We start from the raw sequence: 27817 nt of genomic DNA, 5'->3' as shown, positions 1-27817 counted from the left end.
ATATACATTTGCAAATGCATTTCCAAATTAACCTTATATTAAAATTACAAAATGGTGCCGAATTTAGAGGGATATTTTTGACTTTGTTATTGGGCTTTATTCTTTAGGCCCATTAAACTTGATATAAATCTACCAATTACCCTAATTCATGTCTTCTTGGTTGAAGGAGCAAACGGCACCTCCTTCATTCTCGGTTTCATAGGTTTGCGTGGCTATTTCTTGATTTGCGGTGAGTATTTTTCTTTCTCATGGTTTCAGCTTGCATCTCCTTAAGGGATGAATTTCATGTTATTTTTTCTATTGTCTGCATATTTTACTCTCTATGTTGTTGGGTTATCTTTTTATTTTTTTTATAGAATCTAAACCTTATGAAAAAAAACAAGCTTAACTGTAATTTTATATATTTGTATTTGAGATATGATTTTGATCTCAATGATTTCTTATTCATAATTTTTAATTTTTTAATTATTATTATAATTAATAACTCTTTTACCACTCTCCATCTATAAAAAATTGTTACATTCTTTTTTTCTATTTATAATTTTTTCATGTTGAGCTGCTTAACTTGTTTTGAATCTTTTCATCATCAAAATTCATCTATTAATATATGAAATTTTACTCTAATTAAAGATCTCTAAATGTAAATTAAATTTTAAGACTTTGTTTGCGAGTTTGGAAGAAAAGAGAGAGAAGTGTTGTGGAAAATAAGAAAGATTGAGTGAAAATAATAGAAAAATTTTGAGTAGGAAGGTTTTGGAGGGTTTGATTTTATTTATAACACCAAAAACCCCCTAAAATAGAGAATTCAACAATTATATTAAATGATGGTTTTGAAAGTTTTAGAGGGCTTACATAAATTTTACAAATATTTTGTAGGTTGTTATAATATTTTAAAAATTAAAAATATAGTAATAATAATGACTCTTTTATCATTCTAAACAAAATCAGTTTTTCAAAAAATGTCAAGTAATTTTCTATATTTTTTAAAAAATTTCGTTTTCGGAAGCCTTTTTCCCTCCCCTCCAAACTCACAAATAAAACCTAAAATTATAGAATGGAAAACCAATTTAAAGAAAGATAAGAAAATTAAGGATACGTTTGAATTCATGGAATGAAATAGAATGAGATGCAACACATATATTTTATTATTTGGAATAATTTAAAACGGTGGAATGAAGCAGAACTAGAAGAAATGCATTTTATCACTTTCTATTATTTTTTGTTTAGGTGTAATTAGGGATAAAGATAGTTTTTTGGGCACAATTATGAATGAAAATAGGTCAGACCGGCCTATAGGGATTTATAGTCTAGTCTATTTAAGGTCAGATCAAACCTATTTAATAAATAGACTACACTTAAACTTTTTTAAAATTTTATTTAATTAAATAGGTCAAACTTAAGCTATTAAAAAGCCTACAAAACTTTATACACAGGTCTATACATTCACGTATATTAAAAAAAAGGTTAAATAGGACGGCCTATATATACATAAATATTATAAATTAGGCTAAATATGCCGGTCTATATATGCATAAGTCGGTCTATAAGACTTCATATGAAAAATAGACTATTTAAAAATCTTAAAGTGAAATAGACTTTTAAATAAGCTTTTAGGCTCGACCAAACTTTTAAAAAAGTCAAGTAAGGCAAACAAAATCTATAATAAGTCACAGGCTAGACTCGGACCTTTTAAATTTATCATAGGCTAGACTCATGTCTTCTAAGGCCTGGTCTAACCTATTTCCAACCCTAGGCGAAATGACCAAATTGTTCTTTTTTACCGCAAAATACTCAAACAATGAAATGATATTTTTATTTCATTCCACTCCCTCATTCCATTCCATTCTATTTTATTTGTTATAAAATTTAGAATATAGTCTTTTATTCCAAAATAAATTATAAGCTTATATATTTGTAATTTATTTTGGTGTAAAAGTAGTGTTTTAAAAATCGGACCGATAATTAAATCGGTGAGAGTACTGGGTCACTGATCAAACCGCATGACTAAATTGGATTAAATCGGATAACTTGGTTGAATAAATCAGTCTCTATTGCAATACTATATATTTATTAAATCGGTCAAATCGGATGACTGAGTCTCTAAAAAATATCATAACACCTACAAAATTTTAAAATTTCAAAATATCACATGTTTATTCTTTACATTCAAATTCTAAATATAATCATCACTCACAACAAAATAATACAAAATATAAATTTAAATAAATTTTAAACCAGGTCTAATTGCAAACAGGAGAAAACTTGTTCTAAATAAGACTTGAATGAAGTCTGGTTATATTTTAATTTTATTCTCTTAAAAACAATCATGACAACGGCGTCGTTTTGTGCAGAAAAAACATGCATTTGAACCACCAATTTTTTAATACCGTCGGTTCGCCGATTTTTTCAGTTATGATCTGATTTGGCCGGTTCTCACCAGTTCAATAACATACTTGATCCGACCGGCCGATTCGGTATGTTTTTTAAAACATTGTGTAAAAGACTAATGTTTTATCATAATTATCAAATTATATGCTTATAATTTATCTTTTTCTTGTTTTTATCATAATGTAATTTATTTTATTTTGGATAAAATTCTAATGTTTTATTATTATTATTAGGTTATCACATCATCTCTTAAAAGAGAGGCGTTTTCTCTAGGATACTTCCTCATCAACATACTCTAAGGTTTGTTCACATACAAAATAAACTCTTCTATTTTAAAATTTGATTTCATAAAGATTAAAAATGACATTATTAGAGAAATGAGGGTAACATTTATAGTAAAAAAAAATGGTGAAAAATAAGTTTAGCTGGTTTAGGTATGTAGAGAAAAGGCTTGTAAATTTTGTTGTAAGAAAAATAGATCAAATCGAGACGAGTCAAATAATGAGAGGTAGATAAATGTTGTGTACAAGTGTGAGTTATTATTCCCACATTGTTTAGAAAAGTGGAGGTTGAACACGTTATAAGTGAGATGACTCATACACCTATCACCTTAAGGTTTTGAGTGAATATATGATGTCTTTGTCACTTGTGTGTTGCTCTTGACCCAATGTGGATGCTCCCCGTGAAGATCCAACAGTGATATCAGAACCAGATCCTTATATCGAAAGTCTTCTGACTCACACTTGAGGTGGGATTGTTGTGTACAAGTGTGACTTGTTAGTCCTCCATTGCTTGGAGAAGTGGAGGTTGAACACTTTATAAGTGAAATGGTCCATACGCCTATCACTTTAAGGTTTTTGGTGAATATGTGGTGTCTCTTTTAATGATCCATACACCTATCACCTTAATAAGTGAAATGATCCATACACCTATCATTTTAAGGTTTTTGGTGAATATGTGGTGTCTCTTTCACTTGTGTGTTGCTCTTGACCCAATGTGGATGTTCCCTGTGAAGATCCAACAATAAAGACCTATAAAATCTTTAAAAGAAACATGATATTAGATAGAACATTATTGTGTAATTTGATCATGTATCTGATATGAGTGAGTGAGATAAGACTTGGTTATTGTTGTAAGAAATTGTTGAAAAAGATCTTGAGATTAATGAGTAGAATAGAAGAGTGATTATTGATACACTATTACACGATGAATTGATATATGTAGTCGATCTCATTTAGTAGAATAAGGTATGGTTGTTATAGTTATCGGTGTTGCACAATGAAACACTCTAAAGTCTATGTCGTAATGTATTTATTATGTATTGATACACTGATACTCCTTAATACATCATTGGTATGTATTGAAGAAATATCCAATTTTTATATTAAAAAATTTTAAAAAAAAATTGATACGTCTTGATACAGTGACAATGCGTTGTGATACACTGTCAACCGTCTTTAATATGCCACGGATACTCTTTGGAGGTGTCATCCCATATTTTCCCTTTGTAAATGTGAATTGCTTGTAGTTGAAGTGGGTGTATATTTTGCCTCAGGACGTGAAAAGTATGCTTTAGAGTTGTTTGATGGTAGAGATATGATGATATGGTCAAAAGAGACAGCTTCCAAACCTTGTGATAAAATGTCATCGCATCATGGTCTTCAAAATCAAAAGCACCAACTTCCCATGCTCTTGAATTCTAGTTCTAAAAATTCACAGGTATGTATACATATTTACGTAAAATGTTTTAGGCCATATTGTTTTTACATTAATTATTTAAAATTTAAAATATATTTTAATTAGTGTTGAATACTACTTGTACGGAATGTGCAACAAAACTGTTTGAATTCCAATTATTTTTAACAGTATCTTAATATTATTACCAATGTAATAAAAAGTAATAAAAAGTGAGGTTCGATTAGTTGAATCGGATATCTGTTCGGTCCATTTGATGGTAGAAACCGTTCTATCATATAATTAGAAAAAAAAACTACAAAATAGGTGAAAAGCTAGAATAAACTAGAAAGTCGGCGTGGTTGTGTTGAGTCAGGTGTCACTGTATTAGATCTGACCAATTCTATTCATTTTTATTGTATATATTTAGTAATTAGAAAAGTAGATCAAAACTATAATTACTACCGTCAAATTTAGAAATAAGAGGTAAACGGAGTGTTGAAAATGATGAATAACAGTAAGGCGGTTGGGTCAAATAACTTACCTATTGAAGTATGGAAATTTTTTGGTGATAGAGGTATTGAGTGTCTTACCAAACTCTTCGATGAAATTATGATGTCAAAATAAATATTGAATGAATGAAGAAGAAACACTTTAGTTCCAATCTTTAAGAACAAAGGGGGATATACAAAATTGTATAAATTATAGGGGGATTAAACCCAAGGTTGTCAGAATCGAGAGTTTACTTTGAATCGAAAGAGGATAGTAAGATCAAAAAATCGCAATCAAAATTGGTGGATTATACTCAAATCGTTTTGTTGAATCGAAAGAGAAAATCAAGATCGCATGATCGAAAATTGCAACCAGAATCGATGGATTCAACTCATAATAGTAAATATATTATGCTATTCGCAAACAGAGCAGCAAACGCAATTCGCAAGAGTCAAGGTTGAAGACTTGAAGGAGAAAGAAACACTGTTGATATCAATAAAATAGGGTTTTCCCCCTTTTTTAAATAAAAAGGGTTAAAACCAGGTCACAAAACTTAAACGAGTTGTCTTTACCCATTCTAAAATTACCCACAAAAAAAACACAATCGGTGGAATCCATATGAGCTCGCGGATTTTGCTGTGATTTAGCGATTTAGTGCGATTTTATTGGGATTTTGTTCTGAATTGGGATTCTACTCACGATTCAGATAGTTTAGGGTGAGCAAAATCGCAAAATCCATGGATTGCATATATTTGAGATATCTAAGGTATGTAAGAAGAGATATCAAATAGTGTAAAAACACACAAGGTGGAGGTACAAATAATTTTTCCATTATAATAGGGTTGCATCAAGGTTCAACCCTAAGTCCTATATTTTTACCTTAATTTTGGATGTACTCATGAAACACATTCAAGAAGTAGCATCGAGATATATGTTTTTTTACAGTTGATATAGTTCTACTTGAAGAGTCAAATGAGGATTTAAATGAGAGGTTTGAGACGTGAAGATGAGCTTAAGAAACAAATAGTTTTTGCCTTGCCTAAGCAGAAGTAAGACGAAGTATATATAATGTAGGTTTAACAAAAGAAGATGCGTTCCTAACCTAGTGGTGAAAGTTGGAGACCATATCATCCATCAAGTCATAAGGTTTAAATATCTTGGGTCCGTAATATAAAATGATGGAGAAATAGAAGGCAATGTAAATCATCAAATACCAATTGAGTGGCTGAAATGGAGGAGAGTTTCAGGGGTTTTATGTGACACAAAGGTACCGTTCAAGCTGAACAAATTTTTTTATTGGACTGCGATAAGATTTGAGATGTTGAACGAGACATAATGTTTGGTGGTTAAGAATCTACCCAAGAATAAAGTAAGTGTAGTAGAGATGAAGATGCTGCCTTGGATGTGTGGTAAGATTACATATAATAGGATTTAAAATTAAAATATCAAAGAGTGTTAAAGTAACACTTATAATCGAGAAAATGATGAAAAATTAACTTAAGTGGTTTGACCATACATAGAGAAGGCCTATAGATTTTTACGGCAAGGAGAATAGACCAGATGGATAAAAGTCAAACAACTTAAGAAAGAGAAAGACCTAGAAACTATAAGAGAAGTCATTAAGATATATCTAAAGATTAACGATTTAGATAGAAGTATGATTATAAATAAAATATTATGGCAAAAAAATAATCTATATAACAGATTTCACTTAGTAGGATTAGACGTTGTTGTTATTGTTGTTTAACTATGTTAAAAGATGTAGAACTTCAAGGTAGAAATATAAAGCAAAGTAAAAATGTGGATTGAAAGAACAAAAAGAGAAAGAGAACGTAGGGCCTAAAAAATATATCTGGAGTGGGATTGTGCTATGATATTTTTCATTAGAAAGTATCAAGGTTATTAATTAGGGGTATTCGCGGTGAGGTTTAAGTGGTTTTGACGCTAAAAATCATTTGAACCGCAAGAGAAAAATGTGTGGTTCGGTTTGTTTCGATTTGCTGATACTAGATTGTCGACCCGTGCTCCGCACGGGTATATTAGAAATAAAATTGCATTATTTCATAATAGTTAATATTTGATTTTTTATTTGCATATATTTAAATTATGTTTACAATTATACTATTAATTTTTTAATGAGAAACAATAATGTAAAAAATGTTTTGTAATATTGTTTTTTTAAGGTTATCAGAAAATCTATTATGTTTCAATTTATATATTAAAATAAGTAAGTTATTTTTAACATTATGAGCATAAAACTATTTGAACTATATTAATTTTAGCATTTAACTTACAATTTAAATTAATTTTAGTACAAATGAATATAATAAAAATAGATGTATTTATGTCAACAACAGTCTCATAAATCTCAAGAGCAACAATGAGCAACAATGATATAAGAATTAATAATAATTAATAATAATATATTCAGCTAACACTATTAAAAATAATTATTATAATATTAATAAAAATATAATAAATTTCAATTAATATATTTAAAAATAAAATAAAAGAACATAGAATATAAATTTTATTTAACGAAATAAATAATATTTATAGATCTCAAATATTTTTTGTAAAAATTTCTCAAAAATATGAATAATTTTTTAATGTAATTTAATATAAACATCTTCAATACTATGAATTAATTATAGTAATATAACTATTTATTTATTAAATTGATTACACCATATCAATATTTTCATGAATCATTTCTATTTAAATTAATAATAAACTCAAAATATCTTATCAACAAAAACTATAATTTTGTTTGGTTTATTATAAATTATAAATCAAATATAATTAATAAAAAAAAGAAAATTTCTATAGTGGGAGGGTATGACCTTCCCCACTTAATTAACAAATGAAAGCAAAAATAAAATAAATAAAGAAATAAAACAAAATCATTTTTTTCAAACTTTTTTAATCCTATACAATATAATATTTTAGTGAGATATTTTAATCCAATTTCTTAAAGAAATAAACACAACATACACATAAGTTAAAGAATATAATCAATATTACAATACAATCAACTTAAAAACTAAATATTTTTTAATATAATTTAATACATGAATTAATTATAGTAATACAATTTTTATACTATGAATTAATTTAATAGATGAATCTTCAATACTATGAATTAATTTAATACATGAATCTTCAATACTATGAATTAATTATAATAATATAATTTAATACATGAATCTTCGATACTATGAATTAATTATAGTAATATAATTTTTTATTTATTAAATTGATTACACCATATCAATATTTTCGTGAATCATTTGTATTTAAATTAATAATAAATTTAAACACATATTATCAACAAAATGTATAATGTTGTTTGGTTTATTGTAAATCGAATATACATAAAAGAAAAAAATTCAATAGTGGGAGAGCGTGATCTATCTCACTAAATTAACAAATGAAATAAAAAAAACAAAACAAATAAAAACAAAACAAATAAAAGATGAAAATATAAAAATATAAATTAGAAAATCTAAATATGTATTTCATTATGTAAAATTTTGTAGGATATGTTATTGGCTTGTCAATTTGTCAATGTATCGATGTGAAATTATATTTAAGTTAAGTGACTTACGATTTAACCATTATTCATATATTCTAAAGATTTAAGTAAAATGACTTACAATTTTTTAATTTAAATGACTTTACAATTTGACCATTATTCTTATATCATAAAGATTTAATTTAAATGACTTTACAATTTGACCACTATTCTCCTATCCTAAAGATTTAAGTTAAATGACTTTACAATTTGACCCCTATTCTTATATCCAAGAATTTATTAGGTGACATACAGTTTGACCACTATTCTTATATTCCAAAGATTTGTTAGGTTGCTTACAATTTAAGCTCTAATTTTTAGATTCTAGAAAATTTCATCTAAATATTTCACTCACAATAGTGCCTCCATTGAATCACTTTTGACAGAGGTTTTTCAAAGTAAATATGATTTTCCTTGCAATATTTTATCTTCGCTAAACCTGCAAAAATATATATTATATTTTATATGAAAATAAAATAAATGTGTATGAAGTTTAACAAAAAGATAAACAAATTTATAAATAGTTATTAGGAAAAAAATATTCTTACTGATTGAAATAGTTATGAGACATGCAGATCCTAGAAAAGAATAAATGGGTAGAAAATGTTAGCAAATGAAATTGAAAAAAAAATCGTTGTTATGAGATATGAAAATCCTAGAAAAGAACAAATAGGTGAAAAATGATACCAAATGAAATTGGTAAATGATGAAGGTAGTATCAGGAGTGATTATAAAGGTGTGTAAAAATACAAAAAGACACTATTTTATAACCGTTTTTGTAGACTATTATTAATACTATTAATAATATTAATAACATTTCATTAAAACATTCCATAAAAAATAGAAGAATTTAAAATTTTAGCTCTTTTACGTTACATAAAATAAATAACAATGATTATTGGATTAATCACTATTTATTTATCAATTGTTATTTATTTTGTCCATTTACTCATTATTCTATTTATTATTATTTATTTATGCTACATGAATGTAATCAATTTGTAAAAAAAACGTAATTGAATACTTATTACATACTCTTTATAATATAATTAACTTAAAATTTAGATTTTTTATGATTAATAAACATTTTTGTAGAATAAAATATTCAAATTTTATAATTTTTTAATTTTCAATTAAGACAAATTTTTGTAAAATAAAATATTCAAATTTAGAAATTCATAAAAATAATTTGATTTTTTTATAAACTAATAATATAAAAATATATTAAAGATAAAATCATCATTAAAGTGTATTAGTTAAAATTTAATAATTATTAAAATGAAATTTTATTTTATTTTATACTTACATATCATTATTAGTTATAATTTTAGTGATTATTAAAATAAAATTTATTTTTTATTTTTTAAATTAAAACCAAAACAGAAAAAATTAGAAAATTATTCAAATTATTTAAATTATTTTATGCAATACCTAAAAAAAGAACATTATTCAAATTATTTAAAACAGAAAAATTAGAAAATTAGTGTGATCATAATAGAAAAAAATTATCAAAGTTATTTACAGTTTTTAATATAATTTAAGAAAAATTTATTTAATATATTTATTTGCTGCAAATAAATTAAAATCGTATTTATATATATTTTTATTTTTTCTCTATTATAAATTAATTATATAAAAGTTATTTAGAGTTTTTAATATAATTTAAGAAAAATTTATTTTTACATAAATAAGTTATTTCTCAAATGTTTTATATATTTAGATATTATATATTACATATTTATATAATTGTTATTATTATTTGTGATTTCATATTATATTATTATTACGATTATTATATTTATTTATTTTATTTTTTATATAGAGTTAAATTAATAAAAGTCAAAATTATAATTTTTGTTTAGATTTATTATCGATGTGAAATGTGGCAAATTTGGAAAATTATAATTTTTGTTTAGATTTATTATCGATGTGACATGTGGCAAATTTGGTTTAGAGATACTACCAAGGTGACATGTGGCTAGGGTTGCCATCATGACAACCTTGGATTTATATATATTAAGATTAAGATTAAGATATATATAACCGAACCAAGTGAAACCAAACCAATGTTAGTTTGGATTGGTCCGGTTTTTTACAAAAAAATTTATCTAGTTATACATACACATATAGAGAAAAATATAATTGTGTTTAATCATTTATACATTATCGTAAAATAAATTTATAATTTGATGCATAAAATTGTGTCTTACAATTTTATCTTAGGTCTAAGGAATGATATACATAAAATTGTTTTCTTAAATAAATATTATATAAAAAATACGATAAAATATATTTTTGTCAAAGTAATATTTATAAATAAATAACATTTTGGTTTTTATAGATATGTTAATTAAAATAAATATCATACAAAAATATGATAAAATATACACATACTTGTTGATTTCTCTAAAGAAAATATATAATATGGTTGGTTTGGTTTTTAAAAATACAAAACCTCTAATTGAATTCAACCGCGAGTTTCTAATAAAAATAGTTCAAATAAATCCGAATCAAATATAATTTTTTATGATTTTGATTTGATTTGGTTCGATTGACAGTTTTTTATTGGGTGAGTTCAATTTTATAATAAACTTATTTTTGTATTAATATTATATTTTTTGTAGTATATATTTTAAAAGTTAATACTCAAATTATACAATCGATTAGACTTCCAACTAATGTAGTCAAATCTTTCAACCTTGAACCCTATTTATATTGGTTTAACATTCCGTTTAATTTGAATTATTGTTGTACAACAATATTTCTAAGGGAATTTTTTCTTAATACTATTGTATATTGGAAACGAGACTAAAGAGATAAATCTTATTAAATGCAAGTCTTGCTATCTTTAAATTAAAATTTTTTTTGGACTTGGATAAGCTTATGATTTGAGTGTCTAAAGAGATTTTGTATAGATTCGTAAATTTCTTTATATATAATCGAGTCACAATTATTTATTTTTTATTTCAGAAGAGGAAATGTAATCAAAACATAGATGATGGTAAATTTGTCACTTATTCTCATCTTGTCGATAAAAAAAAATATGGTATTAATAATACCAAAGATAAAAAAAGAAAATTATCTCATCTCTTATGTTCAACACCATCGGATGAACAAGTGATTAGCTTACAAAGAAGACAGAAATATGGTTCCCCTATTCAAAATTATAGGGTAGAATTTTGTGCTATTTCTAGACAAGACTATTCACACCTAAGTGACGCTGAAGATTTTGTGAAGCGACCAAGTTATCCTGAGAATGAAGAGAGTTGCTATGTTCTTGCTAGAGATTTAATGGATAATAATAGTTATTCTTATGGTATCGCTACATCAATCAAAGAGAAACTAAAAGAAGAAGAAGATATGGAATTTGCTGACTCTCGAAAGAAATTTTTATCTTTTAGGGATAACCATCTTCCAAGACCATTTATTCCCATTGGACCTAGGTTTCAAGCGGAAGTTCCCGAATGGAAGGTGACAACCAACATAAAACAATATAATAGTGATGATTGTTTTAAGTGGTTAGGCACTCAAATTTGGCCTATGCCTTCTTTTTCTAGAAATAATGCAAAATGTATTGGAAAAGGTAGGCCTGACTCAAGTTCGAGTGAGAACCATAAATCAATTGATTGTTTAAAAAAAATACAATGAAGGTAGAGAGTGCTTAAAATCAAAGGTTAACGACACCTTCTCAAGTTTGAAGTTTGATGACTAGAACGATGTTTTCCAATCATGGACAATGGAAGATGAGAAGAAATTTGTATCTCTAATAAAATTGAATTTACTATCAAGTGACACAAAATTTAGGAAGCTCGCCATGGAGTACTTTCCGTCCAAATCTATTGTGAGCAATTATAATGCATACACCCCTAGATGCATGAGTATAGAAGAGAAGATATCCTTTTAGCGCAATTGCTGATAAATCAAAATAATAATTACGAGATTGAAGATGCATGTTCATCTAAAGGTATGATTATGATTTCAATTGGCAAAAATTTGAAAATTGCAACATTGAATATCTTAGGATCTTGAAATCTAGCTCATGCATCTTCAATATCAATATCATTTAGAAGATGTAATCTATTTCCAAGATGTAGTCCTTAAATGTCCTCTAGTATATTAAAAGTCAAGTCTCTATTGTTATGTTTTGCTTTTCTGAATTGTTATTTCAAGATTATCATTGTACTGAATCAGAAGTCTCCCTTAAGAGCATTTAATTTATTCAAGTTTCCATTTTTCTCCACTTTCCAAGTTCTTTTTAATTGCTGATTTTTATTATGTGTGCCATGAATTCTTGCTGATTTTTAATTGCTGATTTTTACTGTGTGTGAGAGCTCGCCTTGACGCGTCTGAGTGAGTACCATTATAAAAGCTTAAAGACTTTCTCGTAAAGTTATATGACTAATCACACACACATTGATACAAGTTTTTAAACATATTTTTTTTCTCAAGAAAATATTTTTAAAAATGTCTTGAAGTTGTGCTAGATGATTTGGGAACTATCAGAAATGTGCATATATCTAGTGGAGATCGTTCCAAACTTGACTCAAAGTCAAAAAAGTGTGTCTTTGTCAATTACTCCAAAGGTGTGAAGGGATTCAAGTTATGAGATCCGATGGTAATCAACAAAGTTGTTGTGTTTAATGAGAGATGAGATATATGGAGCATATCAAGTGAAAACATTTTATAATGAGAGATGAGAGGAACAAATATCAATCATTGGATTCATCAACAGAGAGAAATTAATAGCCATATTAATGTATTAACATTCTCTCTGTTCATGAATCCAATGATTGATATTTGTTCCTCTCATCTCTCATTATAAAATACTCTCACTTGATATGCTCCCTATATATATCATCTGAAGGAGAGACTTCCAGCAATCAGGTGATTCAGAAAGATATTGATATGCCACCAATGAACAATATGCAGGTAGTACCTGTACAACACAAGGAACCAGGCTCGAATACAAAAATTGACCACAAACGTGTAGTTTAAACTAAAGTACAAGATTATGCTCTTGTACAGGACATAGAGCATCATTCAACCAAGCCACCAGAAAGATATAAGTGTGAAGATTTTGCAATCTATGCACTTCTTACTAGTTTTGAAGACCTTTCAAATTTTCGAGAAGCTATAGTTAGCCAAGAGAAAGATAAGTGGATGTGGTAAGTGGGTGTTCAAGAGAAAACCAACAACAATATAAAAAGAAGGGGTAAAACCAACTAATCTTATAGAAAAGGGGTACTCACAACAAAAGGAAATTTATTATGATGAGATTTTCTCTCTGGTTGTCAAACATATTTCTATAAGGGCTATGTTAGTATTGATAGCCAACAGAGATATGCATTTAGAGCTTATAGGTGTGAAGACAACATTTTAAGCTCTATACATGGAGCAGTCAGAGGGGTTCAATGGGACTATACATGACAAGAGTAATTCGAAGGCTATGATTATTCTATTAGCGAATTATTTTAAGCTCTAATTAAATTAGATGAATGATATCAGGTCTACAATAGAATATGTATCTACTTTACTAGGATGACCTATTTATTGAAAATTATCGGTTCAATTCTATAGTGGCCATGTCGACAACTGAACCAAAGTACATGGTGGTAAGTGAGATGCCAAAGAAGCCTTATGGCTTATAGGATTAGTGAGAGAATTGAGTGTTGAGTAAGGTGGACTTAGGTTGCATTGTGATAGTCGAAGTATCATTTATTTGAAAAATAATCAGGTGTATCATGCTATGACCAAGCATATTGATGTGAGATTTCACAACATATGAGAACTACTTGCATTTGGACAAAAGTGGTGATTGTTGAGTATGACTAATATTGTTGAAATTATTATGGTTATTGTTTAATATAACTCATATTATGGAGATTATTATGGTTAAAGATAACTATTTGTTGTGGGTAACTAAGGATTATGGTTTAGGTAAATATATATATATATATATATATATATATATATATATATATATGACTTATAACATTGAAGTCCATATTTTATTAGAAATAAAAGAAATCATAGTTGCTCTATAGTTATACAAATAAATACTATTGACAGAACTGTGTTAACAAAGATCAACCGTTTTGTTTATCTTTATTCTTTTATACCAGTTGATATTTCTAATACATAGGTATAAGTTACAAAATTTTAAAAAGAAATCTTACATATTTAATAAATTATTTAGGAATTTAATATATCTAAAGATGCCTTATGACACCATCAATGTCGCAAAGACCTGAACTTGAAGGTGTGATTTCTCCATCTGATTGTGAGTCTGAAAAGCCATAAGAAAATGAAAAATCATTTGCGAATGATGTTTCTCTGTCAACCAACAAAAGCCTCCCATTTGAGCAATATTCTCTGTCACCATAATATTCAGTCTGATGATATGTTGTCTCTACTGGTGCTTGATTAATGTTTGGATAATGAAAATACCTTGGTTCAACAAAGCAATGCTATCCAGCTAGAATTATCAGTGAATTCTATATCTCTAACTGTTGCATACTCTCATAGTGATGTTCAATTCTCCAGCAAGCAATGGTGTCTTCCCATTTCTTTCTTTCACTATTTTTCTATTGAATTCCTCACTGGTCCAATTATCTTTGGAAATTTCTTTATCCACCTTTCAACTTTCTTGGTCACCTCTGGTGAAAAACCAAATATACCCCTTACTTCGGAAATACATTTCCGAAATGCAAGAAAATGCTGTTTTCGGAAATGCATCTCCGAAAGCGCCTGTTTTTTTCAAAATTTGTCTTATTTCGGAAATGCATTTCCGAAAACAGCATTTCGGAAGTGCATTTCCGAAATACTGCGCGTTTTGCAGATTTAGCAAAACAGCCCCCTCCCCCAATTCATTTACCCTAATCAACTTCAAACTCAACCCCAAAGATATTTTTTGTAAACCACTTCCAAGGCTACATCAAAGGCTCCAATCACCTTGCTATACTACATTCAAAAGCCCTCCAATCTCTTCAATCGGTAAGTTTTTCGATTTTTAGATCTATGATTCAAATCTCTATTAGGGTGTTTAGAAATTGAAAAATTATATTGGGGTAGGTTGGTATTGCTATTTAGGTTGTTTAGAATGATTAAATGTAGTTTTGATGTTGGTTTTTGGGGTCTGCCATGGAAGTTGGAGAAAACTTCTTCGCAGGGGTGTTTCGGAAGTTCATTTCCGAAAACACCTCCATTCCCAGTTTCGAAAATGAACTTCCGAAGTTGTCCAGAAATGAATTTTTTTTTAGGTTTTTCTATTGTGTCGCATACTTATTGATTTCAATTGTTTTCAGGAACTTGGCAGGCAACCAAGCACGCATTAGACAGGGTAGAGAGACCAAGACTGCGTCGGCTAGACGCGAGCGGGCGGCGCAGCTGGCGTCGACGCAGGGACAGGGGCAGGGCCGGGGACGTGTGCGAGTTCCCGTGCAGATGGACGCGGGTACCTCTGCATCTGGATCGAGGAGTCGTCTGGCTCGGGTATCTTCCGTGGCTGCCCTCTCCGGTGCTGGTACATGTTTGTGGTAGGCGCTGCACTCTTTGTCGACAAGAGTGCAAGGTACGTCGATGTGACCTACCTCCGCTATTTCATGGACTTGACTACCGTTCACCAGTGCAACTGAGGGTCAGCTGTTCTGGCATACCTATATCAGAAGCTAAATGAGGCCTCCAACTGGAGGACCAGGCAGTTGACCGGATCCTGCACACTACTTACGGTACGTTTCATTTTAATTGTTTCACATTTATTTATGTTTTATTTTTATTTTTAATACATTATTGTGTTTGTGTTTCAGAGCTGGATCATCTCCTACTTCCCCCGTATCCACGGCTTCCGCGTTGATTCCGCGTACGAGGACGCCATGCCCAGAGCCGCCAGATACGTTCTTTAGAGGGGGAACAATACAGTGGGACCATACTGTGGGTACCTCGACCGCACGATGCACGATGATGTCACTTGGAGGCCATTCAGCGACTACACTAATGTTGTCCCCTTTGACAGCATCTCGTTATATTCTGGATGGTTGGCATGCGGGACCAACACCATTGTGTGGTATCTCCCTGAGCGGTGCATGCGGCAGTTTAGATTTGTGCAGATGATACCCAGGTCACCTTTTGAGGCTGCTCCCGACACAGTGACCCGAGTGCAGCTCACTGGCATATTTGAGGATTGGGAGCGTCATGTGGTCTCGGAGGAGTATCGTCGCATTCGGGTCACCTAGGACTGGCACAGTATGGAGGGGTATGTCACATGGTTCTATCGGGTGTCACATTCTCTGATGAAACCCGACGCTCCTGGCGCTCCTAGGCCAGCACACGAGGAGATCTTGAAGAACCAGCAGGCCGAGGATGACCATGCCATTGATCTTCTGCCGATCTGCCAGCGGATAGAGATGCTTGGGCGGGTGTCGCTATCGCGAAAATTAACAGAGTCGCCACTAACATATTTATCCTGAAAAGGAAGGGAATGCCAGCAAACCACAAAACAAAACAACGGTCTCACGACCAGAGAAAAAGGGTAAGGGAGTCGGTTACGCGAGGGGAAGGTATTAGCACCCATCGCGCCCATCGTACTCGATGGTATCCACGCTTGTGTCTAAAACTATGGGTGTGTAGTAAATCTATGCTAATCTGGACTAAAATGCATGCAAAATGTAGGGAAAAGAAAGAGTTATGCTCGCACGGGCCCTATCCCGCTGCCTACGTATCCTTTTTGAGGAATCAGAGGTACCGTAGCTCGGCTAACTAATTTTTGTTTGTTTTGTGTTTTTTAGGTGAACGAGTTAAATTCACACTCCGCTGCTCGACCTTTGGAGACTTAGGCTTGGGAATGGAGCGGAAATAACAAGCTCTTAAGAAAAGAAAATCAAAGAGTGTGGTTTGTGTTTTAAAAGATGCATGAGGAAAACCTAAACTAAGGGGGGAAAGCTTGCTACCTAATGTTATCATACAAAGGGTACAAGTCTAAACTAAACTAGCAATCTACAGGGGATAAGGGAAACAAACAATAATGTCACACAAACGAGCTCCGCTCGTAAAGCAAACAAAACCAACGGTACTGACCGAATGGTAGAAAAGCGGTCCCGCCATAGCCAAGGGGAGCAACTCAACCCAAGTCAACCAAGCATTAGACCTCGCGAAAATGATCGGGCCATAGACAAGAGGAGCGAGTCCCTCTCAGCAACCAAGCCGTTATGGATCGTAAAGGAAAACGGTGCGTGCGTACACCAAGCATCAACGTCGAGCGACGCGAGCTATAGGAAAGGCGGGGGTCCGGCTACATGAACCCTTTTCCTGACATACTCGATAACAAGATCTTGTGCAGGTTCAGAAGCAAGCAACGTGCAGCGTGCGCATACTGAACGGACTCGATGAGACTGGGCGGGGGTTGATTGTTAACCCTTTCCGCATGCCTTCCATGAGGACTTAACGGAGTGCCATATAGGACTTATTACACCGTGACTCCCTGTCGCAAAGCACAAATATAAACACACCAACAAAAACAGAGCCTCTTTCGAGGACTTGGCCAGATGCATGTCTAAGTCCTACTTCTCATGTTATTGGATGATGCGAGAAAGCGATAAAGTGCGAGAAAAGTAAAATGAAACGGGATCAATACCAAACGGATGATGATCCGTAAACTAAAGTGAAGCAAAGCGAAGAAACTAAGAATCCCGCGAGCGAGCTAGCAAAGCAAAAGCAAATGGTCAGCACACCGATTAGCCATGAAAGCACACAAAGGTCGACATATGCGTCGAGCATAATCACAATACACCTGCAAGAGGAACAAGCAAACCAAATAAGCAGATATAAAGTACAAGGATCGTGTCTTTAGGATGAGAACACGATGCGAGCGAAAGAAATCGTGTTCCGCAAGTAAGCGGAACACTCAAGCAATAAGCGCCGGTCTGTGACTATCCAAAAACCTTGCACACTAGCACACAAGTTAGAGATAACAAACATCGCAATCGGAATTGCGTTATTACTATAAAGCGAAAGGAAACGGACAAGTAATGTAAACATGAAATGGATAATGAAACATCAAAGAGAAATCAAACATGAATGATCTACAAATTATTGAAAACTAAGCATCTAGTAAGATAGTACGTCTCATAAGCTTTCCGTCGATATAAAGAACGTGCAAATCGGAGCTACGAGTAAAAACTTATACAAGATTGAAGTTAGAAAAGAAAACACAAAAATTACACACAGGAACCGGTTCCTGCATAGGACAACCCGGTTCCTAGTACTAAAAACCAGAGGCAGAAAACTGGGAACCGGTTCCCACCTAGGGACAACCCGGTTCCTGGTACTAAATCACAGAAGCAAGCACATTTCAAATTACTGAGAACCGGTTCCCGCCTAGGGACAACCCGGTTCCTAACACACAAATCAGAGGGCAAAAACAACGCAGGAACCGGTTCCCACCTAGGGACAACCCGGTTCCTGGTACTAAAATGCAGAGAATCAACAATTTTGGATTGAGTGGGAACCGGTTCCCGCTTGGGACAACCCGGTTCCTGACGTAGCAAAACCAGTTTTTAAGCATTTTTAAGGCCTCGGAGCCATTCACACTCAATCCAAAATCGTTCCGACTCGAAATCAAAGCGAACAAACATTGAATATTCATGCTATACGTAAATCCACAAATCAAATGAGTCACATATCAACAATTATGCTAAGTGCGACGCGTCGAGCAAGGCAAATATCAATCGAAAGTGTAACACATGCATTTATACAAACACATTGAGTACGTTGCAAACAACACAAATGAACATCAACAATTATGCACACAAAATCATCAACGAATCACGGATTCAAACACGAGCACCACAATTCATCATCAACGGATATCATTTACATGCAATGAACATTAAAGTTAAACACAAAATCACATGATCATTATCAATTCAAGCAAAAATAAACAAATTCACCGATCAACCATCATCAATCAAGAACAAGAGGTAGATCTAGATTCGAATTCACATAATAGTCAACAATTAAGCACTTAATTCAAGATCCGAAAGCTTACCGGATGAAGATCTAAACCGAAGTGCGAACACGAACTCGATATGAACGCGAACACGACACGAACGCGAACACAACTCGAAAGCGAAACTCGAAGTGAGAGAGAGGTAGAGGCGCGCGAGATTTGAGGAGAGAGAGAGAAGAAAATCAAACTTCGAATCTTAATTCTTTAATCCATGTTCTTGATCTTGATGAAGATTGATGAGTTTTTGATGAAAGTTTTATGTAATTTGTGGTTTTGATTCAAGATAATTGAGAGAGAATTGAGAGAAAGTGTTTTTGATATTTTTGGTAACTTGAAATTATGAGAGTCCCCCCTTAATTTGTGAAGAGCAAAATGTTTATATATTGTCAACGCGAAATGTCCAAATTGCCCTCGGTGCGTCCTATTTTGGCTCGTTTTTATGGAAACTCGGTTCGGCTCTGAATTCCGGAACAAAACCAATGCCACTGTGAAGATGACCAAATTCGGGACTCGTTGCCGCGAGAATCGTCTCAATCCGATAAGCGATGAAGAAAATACGCCCGTTTGAATGACGAGAAACGTCGATTCATCTGGTACGACTGTGCAGAATTTTGTGAGTACCGCTCAAAGAACTCGATCTGGACATGATGCCAGAAAATAAGTAGGACAATCTTCATCTGAAAGACAAAATCGATCAGGTAGACATCTCCATCTGATCTGATGATATCCGTGGCTTGCTCCTTCGTAAGATCTTGGGAGATCCGGAGGCGGTTCCTTCAACTAATCTGAATCTGAATATTAGGATAGGAACAGATATCTCTTCCGAACTGTGTACGCCGGGTAAAGAAAGTGTCTTCAACTGATAGTTAGGCATCCGGACTGGGCAGACGAGTTTCTTCTTCTGAACGATCTAAATCGTCAGGGAGTAGATATTTCCAACTGATCTGATGTATCAGAGGGCTTGCTCCTTCGGAAGATCTTGGGAGATCCGGAGGCGGTTCCTTCAACTGAGCTGAATATCAGGATATGAACAAATATCTTCCACCGATCTGGGGGCATCGGGAATAGGAATGTCTTTGAACTGATCTGAGCTGCGCCAGAAAATAAGTAGAACAATCCTCTTCTGATTCAAAACATCAGGATAAGCGCCTGTAATGACTAGGCGAATATTGCTCTCTGAGGAGCCTTCGTATCTTAATAACTTTCCTGCAGAAAGAAACAGATATGATATGATTTATGCATGGTGCATGTATGAATGTGTATGGAATAACGTTTCCGAGGAGAAAGACGCTACACGCTTAGAGAATGCAATGCAAATGATGCATGATTCGAACGTTGCTTAGGGAGACAACGGAAGAGCACTAAATTTCCGAAGCATTCCTGGAGAGAGTATAGAACTCTGCGGGGAGGACAAGATGAGTGACCAGGAGTCACAAACTGCGAGCTGGCAAAGATGGATCAAAAATCTGCTGGAGACGATCAAATCTAGACACGAGCTCTATTTAGGGAATAAATCCTGCTTGGGGGATATGAACATCCCAATCAACTGCTTGGGGAATACCCTGGCTACTTCACTGGAGAAGCAAATTCTCGACACTATGAGGATGTGGAGATAAAGACAAGTTATGGGGACAACTCTGATGGGGAATGACCAACTTGCTTGTATAGGACGCATTCCGCTGGGGAAATCTTTGACGGACATAGATTCTGCTGAGGATGCGTGTGAATCTTTGCTGAGGAAAGAAACTCAGTGGGGAAGATAGATACTACCGTGCAATGATCTGCTAGGGATATGAGAAATCTGCTGGGGATAAGGAACCCGACATAAGAACCTCTTGTTAAGACCATTCCACTGGGGAATAAGATGGCTCTCTTGGGGAAAACAGGTCCATCTGTTGGAGAGAGAAGCGCTCTACTAGGGAGAACGAGGAACTCGGGCGAGAGACCTCTTTAAGAGTTGATGGGGAATCAGATACCATCCAATCATGACTCAACTGGGGAGAAGACATTCTGCCGGGGAATGAGGCTTTTGGAGCATAGAGAATGCATTGAGATGCGCTTTGCTGAGGAGATGAGAATCTTGGAACAAAGAAGACTTCATATGAATGCACTTAGCTGGGGAATGAGGATCTCTCATTAGGAAGCACTCGGCTGGGGAGTGAGAATCTCTCATAGCTAGGTCCGTCAATATGCTGATGCGAAGTGCTTGCAAGGACGTACCTGCGAGACAAACAAATGAAAATGCCCCAGGATGTAGCATAGCATCTTGATCTGCCATCCTGGTTACACAAGACTTCGAAGTAATTTCAAAGATTTTATCATTTCTAATCATGTATTGTAAAAGCAATGTAGTTTTCATATGCAAAGTTCAACACAAACCCGGGACGTTTTATGCAAACAAAACAGTAAAAGAAAACAGCTGTTTAAGATAAAAATATGTTTATTAATTGATATGAAAAAAATGCCCGAAGAAGGGCGAATACACTTAAGAAGCAATTCCTAGTAAGAGGTAACTACACATTTTTTTTTAATAGAAGAGGAATGGCAATGTGAAACGGATATCCATTAGTTTCGATCCCGCTATCACTTTTATAACTTTGACGTTCTCATCTCCTTATTTTGGAAGACCGTACTCATTAGGATTGATCACTGCCCGCTTTGACGACCGAACATCACCGAACTTGTGGACCCGACGGGGTTTAGGAGTGCCTTTAGGGATTTGAGTTACCAGGTGCAAACTTAAGAACACGGAGTCTTGCTTATCCCTCGGTCGGGAGCCCTAAACACGACGATTGGAATTAGAGAATGCTTTAGGGATTTGAGCTGCCAGGTGCGAACTCAAGAACACGGAGTCTTGCTTATCCCTCGGTCGGGAGCCCTAAACATTTCAAGCATGTATGAAGGGTGATTGCCAAGGTGGCATGCGAGATGTAGTCGTTCGCTTTTGTCCCTTTTTTTTGCCTAAGTCGCGCTTTCGGGTTTTCAACTTAGCGGGTATATTTGTTTCTTTTTCATTCTTTTGCCTGATTTATTTTCCTTTTTTCTTTCTTCTTTTTTTTTTTCTTTTTTTTTTCTTTTTTTTATCAGGTCTATGCGAAATATTTTTTTACTACATCTGCGTTCACAGGGTGCGGAAAGTTCTCGCCATCCATTGTTGCAAGCATCATGGCACCGCCAGAGAATACTTTTTGCACAACAAAGGGGCATTCATACGTCGGAGTCCACTTGCCTCGAGGATCCCCCTAAGGAAGAATGATTCTTTTGAGCACCAGATCAACTGGTTTATAGCTTTGGGGTCGCACCCGTTTGTCAAAAGCTTTTCTCATCTTCTTTTGGTACACTTGGCCATGTCCAATAGCCGCTAAGCGTTTCTCATCGATGAGGTTCAACTGATCCATCCGATTCTGTACCCATTCTGACTCGTCAAGCTCGACGTCTTTCATAATCCTCAGGGAAGGAATCTCAACTTCAACTGGCAGTACCGCTTCCATGCCGTAAACTAGTGAGAAAGGAGTTGCCCCAGTCGATGTACGCACAGAGGTGTGATAACCATGCAAAGCGAAAGGCAACATATCGTGCCAATCTCGGTAGGTCACTACCATTTTCTGCACAATCTTCTTAATGTTCTTGTTGGCCGCTTCAACAGCGCCATTCATCTTTGGACGATACGGAGAAGAATTATGATGCTTGATCTTGAAGGACTCACAAAGCTCCTTCATCAACTTTTTATTGAGATTTGATCCATTATCAGTAATGATCTTCTCAGGAATCCCATAACGACAGATTATGTTGTGCTTGATAAAGCGAGTAATCACTTGCTTGGTGACATTCGCATAAGATGCGGCTTCAACCCACTTGGTGAAGTAATCGATGGCAACCAAAATGAAGCGATGTCCATTAGAAGCAGTAGGCTTAATCTCCCCAATCATATCAATGCCCCACATTGCAAAAGGCCACGGAGAAGTCAAAACATTCAAAGGCACAGGCGGCACGTGCACTTTATCAGCATAGATCTGGCACTTGTGACAAATTCTGACATGGTTATGACAACCGGTTTCCATAGTGGACCAATAGTAACCAGCCCTCAAAATCTTCTTAGCCATCGTATGCCCACTAGAATGGGTTCCAAACTCACCTTCATGCATTTCCTCTATGATTTTCGAAGCTTCTTCTTTTACGACGCATCGGAGTAACACACCATCATGACGCCTCTTGTACAACACCCCAGCGTTAAGGTAAAACTTAGCTGCAAACCTTCTCAGAAACTTCTTATCAGTCACCGACGCTTCGGGAGGATACTCTTGAGTTTCGAGGAACTTTTTGATATCATGATACCAAGGATTGCCATCCAATTCAACATCAGCCTCAAAGCAGAATGCTGGCTCATCCAACCTGTTGATGGTAATGTTAGGCGCTTCATTGGCCCACTTCACTTTGAACATGGAAGCCAAAGTAGCGAGAGCATCAGCAAGATTGTTCTCTTCTCTAGAAATATGCTCGAATGTGATCTCATCAAAGTATGGAATAAGTCTCATCACATGCTCCCTGTATGGAATCAGATTCTGATGGCGAGTTTCCCAATCTCCATTGATCTGGCTAATGACAAGATTGGAATCACCATAAACTTTCAAATACTTGATTCGCAAATCGATCGCAGCTTCGATGCCATAGATGCAGGCTTCATACTCATCCATGTTATTAGTGCAGTCAAAACAGATTCTAGCTGTAAACGGAATATGAAAACCTGATGGAGAAGTAATTACAGCTCCAACACCATTCCCGAGTGCATCAGAGGCACCATCGAACACGAGCGTCCATCGCGATCCTGGTTCGGGTCCTTCCTCTGGTCCAGGAATGTTACAATCTCTGATGTACAAGACATCCTCATCTGGGAATTCAAACTTCATCGGTTCATAATCTTCGACCGGCTGATGCGCAAGATAATCTGCCAACACACTACCTTTAATGGCTTTCTGGGTAGTATATTGGATATCATATTCAGTCAAAATCATTTGCCACCTGGCTACTCTTCCGGAAAGAGCGGGCTTCTCAAAGACATATTTGATAGGATCCATCTTGGAAATCAATAAGGTGGTGTGAACCAACATATACTGCCTCAGCCGGCGAGCAGCCCACACCAAAGCACAACAAGTTTTCTCGAGCAGTGAGTATCGAGATTCACAGTCGGTAAACTTTTTGCTAAGGTAGTATATTGCATTCTCTTTTCGGCCAGACTCGTCATGTTGACCCAGCACACATCCCATTGAATTTTCAAGAACTGTGAGGTACTTAATCAAAGGCCTTCCCGGAACTGGAGGCATTAGTATCGGAGGTTCCTGCAGATACTCTTTCACTTTTTCGAATGCTTTTTGACAATCATTATTCCACCTGGCCGTCTGATCTTTTCTTAGCAATTTGAATATTGGTTCACAAGTGGTCGTAAGATGAGAGATGAATCTAGCAATATAGTTCAATCTCCCTAAGAAACCACGAACCTCTTTTTATGTTCTCGGCTCAGGCATCTCTTGTATCGCTTTTATTTTTGCAGGATCGACCTCAATACCTTTCCCACTAACAACAAAGCCCAACAGCTTTCCGGATCGCACTCCGAAAGTGCATTTGTTTGGATTCAACCTCAGTCTGAATTCCCGAAGCCTTTCAAACAACTTTTGCAAGTGAACCAAGTGCTCTTCTTCAGTGTGAGATTTTGCAATCATGTCGTCAACATACACTTCAATCTCTTTGTGAATCATGTCATGAAAAAGAGTCACCATGGCACGCTGATACGTCGCCCCTGCGTTTTTCAACCCAAAAGGCATGACTTTATAGCAGAAAGTTCCCCATGGTGTGATAAACGTTGTTTTCTCCATATCTTCTGGTGCCATTTTGATCTGATTATATCCAGAGAAACCATCCATGAAGGAAAACACTTTAAAAGGAGCAGTATTATCCACCAGCACATCAATGTGGGGAAGAGGAAAATCATCCTTCGGACTCGCCCTATTTAGATCTCTGTAATCCACACACCTCCTAACCTTTCCGTCCTTCTTAGGTACAAGAACAATATTCGCAATCCACGGAGGGTAATTCATAACTTGCAAGAAGCCAGCATCAAACTGTTTCTCAACCTCTTTCTTAATTTTCTCAGACATATCTGGGCGAGTCCTTCGAAGCTTCTGCTTGACAGGAGGACTATCTTCCTTAAGAGGTAGACGGTGTACCACAATATCAGTATCAAGACCTGGCATATCCTCATAGGACCAAGAAAATATGTCTGCATACTCTTTCAACATAGCAATAAGCCTCTGTTTCACACTATCCTCAAGCACAGCTCCTATCTTGACTTCTCGGACTTGCTCTTTAGTGCCAACATTTACCATCTCAATTTCCTCCTGATGCGGCTGAATCGCTTTCTTTTCCTGTCTCAATAATCTGGCCAACTCGTCGGGGAGATCACAATCTTCATAAGCTTCCTCCTCGGCTTGGTAGATCGGATTGTCGAAATCATAACAAGCAATAGCGGAACTATTACCAATGAAATCCGTGGTGGTGGAATATCTGCATGATTGATGTTTTTATTTTAGTTTTATTATTAAGCCATGTGCAAGTGTGTGCAAAAACATTGCCATTTAAAGGAAAAAAGTTAAAAAGAAAGACAAGGAGCAAAACATTTGAATGCAAAAACGTCCTTTTATTTCATGATTAACTTTGAAAACGTGAACTGCATGGCCCTACAAATGATTCACTACGCCTTGGGCAGCGCGTAGGAATTATGTCATGATAAGAAAAGTAAAAACAAGGAAATTTACTCATGAGCCTGTGTAACTTGGATGACATCTTCAATTGTCCAGTTGCTAGGCACCTCTCCAGGAATACTTGGACGAATCCAGCTATCAAAGTCACAATCACTATCCACCTCTTCACCATTGACAATGGCATTCACGGCTGGACCCCCATGGGTAGGCATCAGATTATTGACAATATTGGGTGTAGGAGTGAATTGGATTATCTTTTGATCCAACAAGTCCTGTACTTTGTTCTTCAACGCAATACACCTCTCTGTATCATGCCCAGCAGCACCTGAATGGAAAGCACATCGTGCATTTGCATTGTAGTTCGGAGATTGCGTGTCTGGAGCATTCGGAGCATCTCTCAAAGTAATCTTCTCAATCTTGAGCAAATTTTGCAACACCTGAGCATAGGTCATAGGAATCGGATCAATCTTTCTATGAGGCCTGGTCCTGGGAGGATAGCGATCATTATTAGAACGTTGTCCCTGCTGTTGTTGTTGTTGCGGCACTGGAATCATGACAGCATTAACCTGTGAATTGTTTCTTCCTGAACCCCTTCTTCCATATATGGCATCCGCATTTCCTTCCTTCCTTCTGGCATAACCCTCAGCTTGTTTCTTACCACTAGGAGTATTAGAAGAAGATCCCAACTGAATTTTCCCCATCTTTAGACCCATCTCGACACGTTCGCCATATCTCACCATTTCAGAAAAGTAGCTGAAGCACTACAAGCCAAGTAATAGTGTCCAAACAAAGTACTAGTGAACATGTCAATCATCTCACGCTCAGTCATAGGTGGCTGAACCCTCGCAACTAACTCGCGCCATTTCTGAGCGTACTCTTTGAAAGATTCTTTAGACCCCTGAACCAAACCCTGCAACTGGGTCCTATTGGGCGCCATGTCAACATTGTACTGATAGTGCTTAATGAAAGCCTCCACAAGATCTCTCCAAGAATGGATATGAGTGCGCTCAAGTTGAACATACCACTCCAAGGAAGCTCCAGCCAAGCTATCCTGGAAGAAATGCATTAGAAAACCCTCATCCTCAGAATATACGGACATCTTCCGATAATGCGCTTTAACATGAGTCATGGGACAAGTCGCCCTGTCATACCCTAAAATTTGCCCATACTATTTCTCTTGTACAAGTTCAAATCAATACACAAGGCTCCTAGACACACTCTCCTATACAAGGCTCTAAAACTAGGGTTTGGTTCATTCAAAGGAAAATCAGTGAATCAATGGCTCCAAGGCATCTCCTATGGCTCAATATATCTCACACTATCTCTATGACAAGTATCAAGGCTCATTTCAAAGAATTGGTCAATCAGTTGTTCAGAAAGTCAACAGTCGATTAAGTTAACCTAGAAGTCAACTGTGGTCAAAGTAAAGTCAGAACTCCTGATTTTTTGTCAAGATCCTCATATTGAAGTATCATTCACCATTTGATCAAGAATTGATCATGGTTCATCAAGGAAAGAACAAAAATCAACAAATCAAAAAGTTTCTAAATTAGGGTTTGTATAGGAGAAAGTCAACTGAACTGTGACCAGCCATAACTCTCACATGGAACACCCAAAATTTTCCATCCAAAGCTCATTTTGAAGGAAATTTGATTTTCTACAAAATTGTGTCTCACATGCCAAATCTAAAAGTGCTTCATTTAAGAGATATGGACCAAAACATTATAGGTCCTTTTCAAAAGTCAACAAAAAGACACTTTTTTCAAAAAGATATAAAATGAGCATGGAAAATCATTTTGATATGAGACCAAAGACACCGGTTAGAGGACTCTCTAAGGTTTCTAAAAAGTCCTAGAACACTTCCATACCTCAAAAATTGAGAGAGATAGGCCTTATTAAAGTTGGACTATTTTGGAGGAAAAAATGTGAAGA

General features: G+C 34.6%; 1 protein-coding gene across 4 annotated transcripts; it reads left to right on the top strand.

The window, feature by feature from the left end:
* The first annotated feature begins 101 nt into the window (after positions 1-101).
* On the top strand, positions 102-27775 carry LOC131595656 (uncharacterized). 4 transcript variants are annotated; one of them, XR_009281959.1, is made up of 5 exons: positions 102-229; positions 2622-2688; positions 3944-4107; positions 15433-15855; positions 15934-27775. XR_009281959.1 is itself a non-coding variant. In XM_058868072.1 (4 exons), the coding sequence occupies exons 3-4, from the start codon at positions 3985-3987 to the stop codon at positions 11774-11776; spliced, it is 801 nt and encodes a 266-aa protein (XP_058724055.1). In that variant the 5' UTR covers positions 112-229; positions 2622-2688; positions 3944-3984; the 3' UTR covers positions 11777-12820. The 4 variants fall into 4 exon arrangements, 1 of the variants encoding a protein (XP_058724055.1); XM_058868072.1 differs by lacking the exons at positions 15433-15855; positions 15934-27775 and adding an exon at positions 11099-12820 and having other exon boundaries at positions 112-229; XR_009281960.1 differs by lacking the exons at positions 15433-15855; positions 15934-27775 and adding an exon at positions 2411-2474 and having other exon boundaries at positions 166-229; positions 3944-7616.
* The last annotated feature ends 42 nt before the right edge of the window (positions 27776-27817 follow it).

This window comes from Vicia villosa, linkage group LG4, assembly GCF_029867415.1.
Source record: "Vicia villosa cultivar HV-30 ecotype Madison, WI linkage group LG4, Vvil1.0, whole genome shotgun sequence".
NCBI lineage: Eukaryota > Viridiplantae > Streptophyta > Magnoliopsida > Fabales > Fabaceae > Vicia > Vicia villosa.
The sequence above is the reverse complement of the archived record's forward strand: the minus strand, read 5'-3'. Positions and strand labels throughout refer to the sequence as shown.

Bases quoted from the DNA above. Each gene is read 5' to 3' on its own strand.
- LOC131595656 (XM_058868072.1), top strand. From the start codon at position 3,985: ATGATGATATGGTCAAAAGAGACAGCTTCCAAACCTTGTGATAAAATG. The intron at 4,108-11,098 runs GTATGTATACAT...TTTTTATTTCAG, and splicing joins CTAGTTCTAAAAATTCACAG to AAGAGGAAATGTAATCAAAA.